Source organism: Melanerpes formicivorus, unplaced genomic scaffold, assembly GCF_026170545.1.
Source record: "Melanerpes formicivorus ecotype bairdi unplaced genomic scaffold, bMelFor1.0.p_v2 SCAF_95, whole genome shotgun sequence".
Taxonomy (NCBI): Eukaryota; Metazoa; Chordata; class Aves; order Piciformes; family Picidae; genus Melanerpes; species Melanerpes formicivorus.
The window spans coordinates 2,249,372-2,259,862 of NW_027142447.1; the positions used below are offsets into that span (position 1 = coordinate 2,249,372).

Consider the following 10,491-nt stretch of genomic DNA (forward strand, 5'->3'; position numbering starts at 1 on the left):
AAGACTGAACTAAGTGATAGATCTGCTTGGCTGAACTTGAGATGGTCCTACCCCATGAACCACAAGCAAAACATCATAAGCAGGGAGAGGAGGAATGCACAAGCACTGCTTTCCAAGAGCCTACGCAGCTTCTTGACTATGCCCTGGATGAAATTACCTCAAATCAAAACTAAGTAAATTCACTTGCATTTACTGCTTGTCTCTCCACCCTCTTCTCTATGGGGAAAATAACAAAGGCACAAGTAAAGCAAACATTTGAGGAGGTCTGTAGTTTGGAACAAGAGAGACTAGGCCCACCTGTGCAAAAACCCCCCAACTACAATCAGATAGTGATGGCAGAGTGATGACAAGCCTTTTGCAAATTGAGAATAAACCTTTATTTAGAATAAACCAAACCAGGTTGGAAGAGACCTTCAAGATCATCGTGTCCAACCCATCAACCAATCCAACCCACCCAAACAGCTAACCCATGGCACCAAGCACCCCATCAAGTCTCCTCCTGAACACCTCCAAAGATGGTGACTCCACCACCTCCCCAGGCAGCCCATTCCAATGGGCAATCACTCTCTCTGTGTAGAACTTCTTCTTAACATCCAACCTGAGCCTCCCCTGGTGCAGCCTGAGACTGTGTCCTCTTGTTCTGGTGCTGGTTGCCTGGGAGAAGAGACCAACCCCCACCTGGCTACAACCTCCCTTCAGGTAGTTGTAGAGAGTAATAAGGTCTCCCCATCTGTCCAGCCAGTTGAGGTCCCTCTGCAAAGCCCCTCCACTCTCCAGCAGATCAACTCCTGCCCCCAGCTTGGTGTCATCTGCAAATGTACTGATGATGGACTCAATGCCCTCATCCAGATCATCAATAAAGATATTAAAGAGCATGGGGCCCAGCACTAATCCTTAAGGCACACCACTAGTGCCTGGCTGCCAGCTGGCTGTGGCACCATTCACCACCACTCTCTGGGCTCAGCCTCCAGCCAGTTCCTAACCCAGCTCAGAGTGCTGCTGTCCAAGCCAGGGGCTGACAGCTTGCCCAGGAGTTTGCTCAGGGGGACAGTGTCAAAGGCCTTGCTGAAGTCCTGGTAGACTACATCCACAGCCTGCCCCACATCCACCAGGCTGTCACCTGATCATAGAAGGAGATCAGGTTGGTCAGGCAGGACCTGCCCTTCCTAATTCCATGCTGGCTGGGCCTGATCCCTTGGCCAGCCTGAAGGTGCTGTGTGATTGCACTCAAGATGACCTGTTCCTGATCTTGCCTGGCACTGAGGTCAGGCTGACAGGCCTGGAATCCCCTGGCTCATCCAACCGGCCCTTCCAGTGGATGGGCACCACGTTTCAGTTAACTGGCATGAAAACTGCCAGTTCATGCACCTCCTAGGTGACACTATAGATTATTCACTTAAAACTGGGCAAGGCAAAGCTCTAATCACAAGCAAAGAGCATCCTTGACTCTTGTGGGGGGGAAAAAAGCATGGGACCTCACACATAGAAACATACACTTAAGGAACTGCTGACAGATATGCAGAATTATACTTGAAAGAAAAAAATGAAATCACACTCACAGGTTCAGAAATGCAGCATCTTTCATGCAAATCTGCAATGAAAAAAATGATATATGACTTATTCAAATACACAGGTTAAGAAACAGAACATCAATCCAAGTGCTGGGTGCTGCACTTTGGCCACAACAACCCCATGCAGAGCTACAGGCTGGGGTCAGAGTGGCTGGAGAGCAGCCAGGCAGAGAGGGACCTGGGGGTACTGGTTGATAGTAGGCTGAACATGAGCTAGCAGTGTGCCCAGGTGGCCAAGAAGGCCAATGGCATCCTGGCATGCATCAGAAATAGTGTGGCCAGCAGGAGCAGGGAAGTCATTGTGCCCTGTACTCAGCACTGGGTAGGCCACACCTTGAGTCCTGTGTCCAGTTCTGGACCCCTCAGTTTAAGAAGGACATTGAGACACTTGAATGTGTCCAGAGAAGGGCAACAAAGCTGGGGAGAGGCCTTGAGCACAGCCCTGTGAGGAGAGGCTGAGGGAGCTGGGGTTGTTTAGCCTGGAGAAGAGGAGGCTCAGGGGAGACCTTATTGCTCTCTACAACTACCTGAAGGGAGGTTGTAGCCAGGAGGGGGTTGGTCTCTTCTCCCAGGCAACCAGCGCCAGAACAAGAGGACACAGTCTCAAGCTGTGCCAGGGGAGGTTTAGGCAGGAGGTGAAGAGAAAGTTCTTCACAGAGAGAGTTGTTAGCCATTGGAATGTGCTGCCCAGGGAGGTGGTGGAGTCACCATCCCTGGAGGTGTTCAAGAGGGGATTGGACATGGGATTGGTCCAGTCCCCACCTGGCTACAAGCTCCCCTCAGGTAGTTGTAGACAGCAAGAAGGTCTGCCCTGAGCCTCCTCTTCTCCAGGCTAAGCAACCCCAGCTCCCTCAGCCTCTCCTCGTAGGGCTTGTGCTCAAGGCCTCTCACCAGCCTCACTGCCCTTCTCTGGACAGGTTTTGACACAGTTGATGGCAGTCTTGGACTTGCTTAATTATGAGCATTGCCATTCATGGTATTTAGGACAAGGTTTATCAGTGATAACCCTTTCCTGCCCCTCCAAGGTGGAAGAAGATTCAGGCTCAGAGTGGTCAGCACAGGTCACACAGCTCTCAGTGGGAAGACACGTGAAATACTTGAAGAGAGCAAATGCAAAGGGACAAAGGGAAGAGAAGATCAGAAGAGGTGGGGTTAGAGAGCTCTGCATCGAATTTCAAGCTGCTGTGTTTGTTAAGAGATTGTTAAAATGAAATCAAAGTCCTGGTACAAAGTAACACCTGAGTGGAACTGACTCAGAAAAGGGCTTTTTCCCCACTCCAGAGAACTAAGGAGCAGACCACAGAAAGGCCAAAACAGTGACCCTTTTCTGCTTGCTTCTATTTACTCCTCTTAAGAGAGCTCTTCTTAGATTCTGGCCCAAGTCCTACCAACTGCAACAGCAACCTCACCATTTTGCATCCCAGGAATGAGGCATGCTACAGAGATACACAAAAAGGCAAACTCTAAGTGTCCTTGCACTGCCTGATTAATAATCCTGAGGAACACTTGTGCACTTCATTAAATGGTGAAGGTCTGTAAGGTGCCATACAAAGGCAATGCAGATGCCACTTAGCATTAGTTAAGGATGGGCAGATGTCTGTTTTCATAGTATCATAGTTATCAGTGAGGGTTGGAAGGGACCACAAGGATCATCTAGTTCCAACCCACCTGCCATGGACAGGGACACCCCACACTAGATCAGCCTGGCCACAGCCTCAGCCAGCCTGCTCTTAAACACCTCCAGGGACAGGGCCCCAACCACCTCCCTGGACAACCCATTCCAGGGCTTCACCACTCTCATGGGGAAGAACTTCCTCCCCACCTCCAGCTTCATTCCATCCCCCCTAGTCCTATCACTACCTGAGATCCTGAGCAGTCCCTCCCCAGCCTTCCTGTAGGCCCCCTTCAGATACTGGAAGGCCACAATTAGGTCACCTGGGAGCCTTCTCTTCTCCAGACTGAACAGCCCCAACTCCTTCAGTCTGTCCTCACAGCAGAGGTGCTCCAGCCCTCTGCTCATCCTCCTGGCCCTTTTCTGGACACCTTCCAGCACCTCCAGATCCCTCTTGGAATAGGGGCTCCAGAACTGGAGGCAGTACTCCAGGTGGGCTCTCAGCAGAGCTGAGTAGAGGGGGAGGATCACCTCCCTCGACCTGCTGGCCACACTTCTCCTGATGCAGCCCAGGATCTGATTGGCTTTCTGGGCTGCAAGTGCACACTGAGAGCTCCTGTTGAGCTTCTCCTCCCCCAGCACCCCCAAGTCTCTCTCCTCAGGGCTGCTTTCCAGCCAGTCCCTGCCCAGCCTGGATTTGTGCCTGGGATTGCCTCCACCCAGCTGCAGGACCCTGCCCTTGGTCTTGTTGAACCTCATGAGGTTGGCTTGTGCCCACCTCTCCAGCCTGTCCAGGTCCCTCTGGATGGCCTCCCTTCCCTGCAGCTGTCTGCTGCACCACACAGCTTGGTGTCATCAGCAAACCTGCTGAGGGTGCACTCAGTGCCACTGTCCATGGCACCCACATGGTCAAGCTATGATACACCCATGCAGTAAAGATAGAGGTCAGAGATGAGCACAAAGGACAAGGCTGGGTGGTACAAAGGAATGGAAAAGACAAGGAAGGACTTGATCCCTCCTTTCAAATGACAAAAATACCACATACCTCATAGGTAGTCAAAAGCACTCTGAAGTGAGTCTGCTCTCTCAGGCTCTGCTGCAGTTGAGGTCGCTCCTCCTTGTTGCCTATGTATGTCACAAAGAAAAGACCTGGAGCAAACCTGTTGTCCAAAGAAGGAGCAAAAACATGGGGCTAAATTAAGTCTTTCAGGTTCTTATGACCCTGGATGCCATTATCAACTACTGCCCTGACCCCAACACTCTGCCCTCCTGTGAAATGTGGCAGGATCTCAGCTTTTCAATCCAACCCCTTCTGAGGGGTGGGTTTTTCAGGTTGGCATCTCAGCTTCTGGTTCTGGTCTAGACAAGACCCAAAGAAACTGTGTTTCTCCTAGGAAACTTGCAACCCAAGTTTCAGTCATCTGAGTGAAAAACACTGCTGTGGCCTGCCTCTACTCTGAACTGAGAAAGGCCATGAGAAGCAAGTGAATGAACACAATTTGCCTGGTTGGTACCAAAGAATTGGCCTAAATCATGCTAAAATAAAGGCAAACAAAGTCTACAGCCAACAGCTCCAAGTCAAGACCTCAAAAATCTATCCTCTTAGCCACAGGATCACTGGATGCTAGGGCTTGGAAGGGTCTAGTCAAAAAGCAAATCAAACCAGTTCCACAGAGGAAGAGTTTGGACCATAACATTCTTCATTTAACCTCACCACTGATGTTTGCTTTCCTCCTGGGGAGCTGTCTGCTGCTGATCTATGAAGGGATGAACATTCTCCCAACTATTCCAACCACAAGGCTACCCAAATCAGGCCAGCTCACCTCAAAACATAACTTGGATGACTTCAGATACAGAGACAGCATCACCCAACAGCTACACAGACAGACTTCTGTTCCACTCATTTAACTTTCTTTCCTTTAATGGAATCTTTAGGCTCCAGCTTAAAAATGTTCATATTCCAGACACAGCAAATGTGTCATCAGCCCAGCCACTACACCCCAGTGAAGACATGCTGCATGCACAGATGTAATGCATTTTGCATGCATACATGAGCATGCCAAGGAAGACACTAGTCAGCTTGGGTCTTACCTTGCATCATACAGAATCCTGACTGTCCCCTGCAGATTTTGCCTAAGAGAGGCTGAGCATGGAGGGTCACAAATCAATAAAAGGAGCTAGTGGGGACACTTGGACTGAAAGTCAGTCAATACTAGAAACTGAATGAAATAGAATAGACCAGACCAGATTGGAAGAGACCTTTGAGATCGAGTCCAACCTATCACCCAACACCATCTAATCAACTAAACCATGGCACCAAGCACCCCATCCAGTCTTTTCCTAAACACCTCCAGTGATGGTGACTCCACCACCTCCCTGGGCAGCACATTCCAATGGCCAATCTCTCTTGCTGGGAAGAATTTCTTCCTAACTTCCAGCTTAAACCTCCCCTGGTGCAGCTTGAGACTGTGTCCTCTTGTTCTGGTGCTGATTGTCTGGGAGAAGAGACCAACTCCCACCCGGCTACAACCTCCCTTCAGGTAGGTGTAAGACAGCAAGGTCTCCCCTGAGCCTGCTCTTCTCCAGGTTAAGCAACCCCAGCTCCCACAGCCTCTCCCCCATAGGGCTAATGCTCCAAACCCCTCCCCAGCTTTGTTGCCCTTCTCTGGACACCTTCCAGCAACTCAACATCTTTCCTAAACTGAGGAGCCCAGAACTGGACACAGGACTCAAGGTGTGGCCTAACCAGTGTTGAGTACAGGGGCAGAATGACCTCCCTGCTCCTGCTGGCCACACTGTTCCTGATGCAGGCCTGGATGCCATTAGCCTTCTTGGCCACCTGGCCATTCATGCATACCACAGCAATGTAAAGACTGCATTAACCACATAGCTTGCATGGGCTTGTTGGTTTAGTAGCTTGCCTTTTTACTTTTTCTTTTCCCTGAAAGGAAGAAAGCTGTTTCACTTGAGCACATTTGAATAGAATCTTTGTAACTTGCTGTGTAAGAATATGAGCCAGACATCTGTTGAAACTTACCTCTCCAGTTCCTCCTTCCAGTTGCTCAGAACAGACAGAGGACAAAGTACCAAAAATTTCTCTCTGCTTGTTGTTTTTTTGGTCAAATAAAGAAGTAGAGAAATAGTCTAGAAAGAAAACGGGGAAAAAAAGTTAGTAACAAGGAAAGGGTTCAGCCCAATGGCCTGAATCTACATAAACTATCTCCTTGTAGAGTTTTTTAGTCAGTTCCCACAGGTTCCCTAGCACAAGGCAGGAAAGATCAAAGAAGATCCATCATCAGTGACAAAAAAGCTTAGATCCCAAAATGTGGCCTCAGTACTTGGAGTCCCTTTCCAAAGACCTTTCTCTCACAATCACAGAAAGAGATCTACCATACATCATTTTCTAAAACTACTAATTTTGGGTGTTTTTACAGAATACAGAATGAATCAGGTTGGGAAAGACCTCAGAGATCATCAAGTCCAACCTAGCACCCAGCACCATCTAATCAACTAAACCATGGCACCAAGCACCCCATCAAGTCTTTTCCTAAACACCTCCAGGGATGGGGCCTCAACCACCTCCCTGGACAACCCATTCCAGGCCTTCACCACTCTCATGGGGAAGAACTTCCTCCTCACCTCCAACCTCAATCTCCCCACCTCCAGCTTCATTCCATTCCCCCTAGTCCTAGCACTACCTGAGATCCTGAGCAGTCCCTCCCCAGCCTTCCTGTAGCCCCCTTCAGATACTGGAAGGCCACAATTAGGTCACCTCGGAGCCTTCTCTTCTCCAGACTGAACAGCCCCAACTCCTTCAGTCTGTCCTCACAGGAGAGGTGCTCCAGCCCTCTGGTCATCCTCCTGGCCCTTCTCTGGACACCTTCCAGCACCTCCACATCCCTCTTGGAATAGGGGCTCCAGAACTGGACACAGTACTCCAGGTGGGGTTCAGCAGAGCTGAGCAGAGGGGGAGAATCACCTCCCTTGCCCTGCTGGCCACACTTCTCTTGATGCAGCCCAGGATCTGATTGGCTTTCTGAGCTGCAAGTGCACATTGAGAGCTCCTGTTGAGCTTCTCCTCCACCAGCACCCCCAAGTCTCTCTCCTCAGGGCTGCTTTCCAGCCAGTCCCTGCCCAGCCTGGATTTGTGCCTGGGATTGCCTCGACCCAGATGCAGGACCCTGCACTTGCTCTTGTTGAACCTCCTGAGGTTGGCTTGTGCCCACCTCTCCAGCCTGTCCAGGTCCCTCTGGATGGCCTCCCTTCCCTCCAGCCTGTCTGCTGCACCACACAGCTTGGTGTCATCAGCAAACTTGCTGAGGGTGCACTCAATGCCACTGTCCATGGCACCCACAAAGATGTTGAACAAGACAGGTCCCAGGTCTTTTCCAACCTAATTGATCCTAGGCTGCCTAACTGACCAGTCATTAATGTGTTTTTCTGATTTTTCATTCTGGGCTAAAAAAAAACCCAACAAGTTTGGCAAAGATCATTGACCAGAAGAAGACAACATACCTGACAAGTCTTCCCAAGACCCATCTCATCCCCCAGGATACAGCCATGCTGGACATCATAGCACTGCACCAGCCAGTTTACACCTTCCAGTTGATAGGGACGAAGCGTAATGCCTGGAAATGAAACCAATCTGTTGCATTTACAGAGTCATCCAACATCATCTAGGCACCCTGAAGCCACCAGAAAGAAGGTCCTCTCCACAACAGGCCTTCCCAAACCTTTGCCTGAGAGGAAAAGCACACCATTTTTCAGCAGGTGGCTTAGAGATCAGAAGCAGCACTTACAGCAAGAGATCAGAAGCAGCACTTACAGCAAATTCATTACATTGAATCACATTGAGTAACCTGTACAGACAAAAATGCCCCAAGCTCTTACAAAGGCATGTACAAGGAACCCAAGCTGGTAATGAAGCCACTACTCTGCATTCCTAAAAGGTGGATTGATTTTCAGCTTCAGCTACCAAGGAGACCTTATTCTGGCCTTCCACTACCCTAAGGAGGCTTCCAAGAAAGCTGGGGAGGGACTTTTTAGGGTGTCAAGTAATGATAGGACTAGAGGGAATGGGAAAAAAAATAGAAATGGGCAGATTCAGATTGGATGTTAGCAAGTTCTTTACCATGAGGGTGGTGAGACAGTGGAGCAGTTTGCCCAGGGAAGTGGTAGAAGCCCCATCCCTAGAGGTTTTTAAGGCCAGGCTGGATGTGGTTCTGAGCAACCTATCTAGTGTGAGGTGTCCCTGCTCATGGCAGGGGGGTTGGAACTACATTATCCTTGAGGTTCCTTCCAACCCTGACAACTGTATGACTCTACTCTGTAAAACATCCAAGTACTACATCCAAGGACACTCTTTAAGCTACTGGAAGTGTTTGTAACACTCTTCTACTGTATAATAACCATTTCTCAACAAGGTATTCTGCAGATTTCACAGAATCACAGAATTAACCAGGTTGGAAAAGACCTTCAAGATCATCAAGTCCAACCTATCACCCAACACCATCTGATCAACTAAACCATGGCACCAAGCACCCCATCCAGTCTCTTCCTAAACACCTCCAGGGATGCTGACTCCACCACCTCCCTAGGCAGCACATTCCAATGGCCAATCTCTCTTGCTGTGAAGAATTTCTTCCTAACATGTAGCCTAAACTTTCCCACACTTCAGCTAGGATAGACCTCAGATGTAGGTTATCTGTAGCTACACCCATCACTGCAATCCTTATTATGGGGCATAGTATATAAAAAAAGCCAATGTGGAGTTCTCCAGATCATTCCTTGTACCTGGACTCAAGTGCCATGTATTGTTAATAACACAGCATCACTGCATCTCTTCCCTGGGGAAAGCTGCATGTGAACTAACTCACCAGCCCACAGGAAAAAAGACGTCCCAAGCAGAACTGAAATATAGGCTCTCCACAGCTAATGGAAACAAGCAAGAAAGCTGGGAAGCCTAGGCTCCCCTCAGGTGCTGGAAAGCACTTCAAAGCATTTACAGGATGGAAGCCAAGAGTATCCTGGGCTGCATCAAAAGCATTGTGACCAGCAGGATGAACAAAGTGATTCTCCTCCTGTACTCTGTTCTCATGAGATCCCACCTGGAGTACTACATCCAGTTCTCAGGACCCCAACACAAGGACATCAAACTGCTGCAGTGGTTCCAGGAAAGAGCCATGCAGATGACCAGAGGGCTGAAGCATCTCCCTTATAGGGCCAGGCTCAGAGAGTTGCGACTGTTGGGAAGGCTCCAGGAAAACCTTATAGCAGCTTTCCAGCACCTGAAGGCAGCCCACAAGAAAGCTGAGGAGGGACTTTTTACAGGGACTTGTAGTGATAGAAGGACATTGAGACACTTGAATGTGTCCAGAGAAGGGCAATGAGGCTGGGGAGAGGCCTTGAGCACAGCCCTGTGAGGAGAGGCTGAGGGAGCTGGGGTTGTTTAGCCTGGAGAAGAGGAGGCTCAGGGGAGACCTCATTGCTCTCTACAACTACCTGAAGGGAGGCTGTAGCCAGGTTAGGGCTGGTCTCTTCTCCAGCAACCAGCACCAGAACAAGAGGACACAGTCTCAAGCTGTGCCAGGGGAAGTTCAGGCTTGAGGTGAGGAGAAAGTTCTTCCCAGAGAGAGTTGTTAGCCATTGGAATGTGCTGCCCAGGGAGGTGGTGGAGTCACCATCCCTGGAGGTGTTCAGGACGAGACTGGATGGGGTGCTTGGTGCCATGGTTCAGTTGATTAGATAGTGTTGGATGTAAAGTTGGACTCCATGATCTCAAAGGTCTCTTCCAAGCTGGTTAATTGTATTCTATTCTAAGCACCCACCGACACCGCCCTGCAAAGCGGAGGAGCCTGGGCCTGAGGCCGCCGGGGATGGTTTGCGAGGAGCAGGGAGCACTGCGGCACCTCCCGCTTTTACAGGCCCGGGAGCCGCCGGTACTTCCACCTTCCTTCATGCGGTACACGGGGGTTGCTAAGAGAGCCCACAGGAGCCCAGCTGCGCAGCAGCGTGCAGCAGCGTGCAGCCGCGGGGCCTCCCCGCCGCCTCCCGCCGCCCCCACCGGCTCCCTCACCACCCCTCTCCCCGCGCAGCCCAGGGCCTGACCCGCTACCGCCGGCGGCCCGCTGACCTGTCAGACCCCACCGGTAAACCTCCGCCTCCTCCACACCAGGGCCCTTCGCCCGGGCGCTGGCAGCGCGGCGAAGTGCCTGGAAGAACCGGGACATAGCAGGAGAAGCCCGGCCGGCCCCAGCCCGCCAGAAAGCACTGAGACACCGCTGCGCTCCCGCCACTACTCGCCCCGCA

General features: G+C 50.6%; 1 protein-coding gene across 2 annotated transcripts in view; it reads right to left on the reverse strand.

The window, feature by feature from the left end:
- Positions 1–10,491, reverse strand: part of CHD1L (chromodomain helicase DNA binding protein 1 like) — a 40,209-nt gene extending 29,718 nt beyond the window's left edge. For both annotated transcript variants that reach the window (XM_068165985.1, XM_068165984.1), the window contains exons 1-5: positions 10,316–10,491; positions 7,699–7,811; positions 6,221–6,327; positions 4,229–4,343; positions 1,560–1,591 (exon numbers count right to left, since the gene is read on the reverse strand). In XM_068165985.1, coding sequence (XP_068022086.1) covers positions 1,560–1,591; positions 4,229–4,343; positions 6,221–6,327; positions 7,699–7,811; positions 10,316–10,412 — 464 coding nt within the window. In that variant the 5' untranslated portion in view covers positions 10,413–10,491. The remainder of the gene's footprint in view (positions 1–1,559; positions 1,592–4,228; positions 4,344–6,220; positions 6,328–7,698; positions 7,812–10,315) is intronic.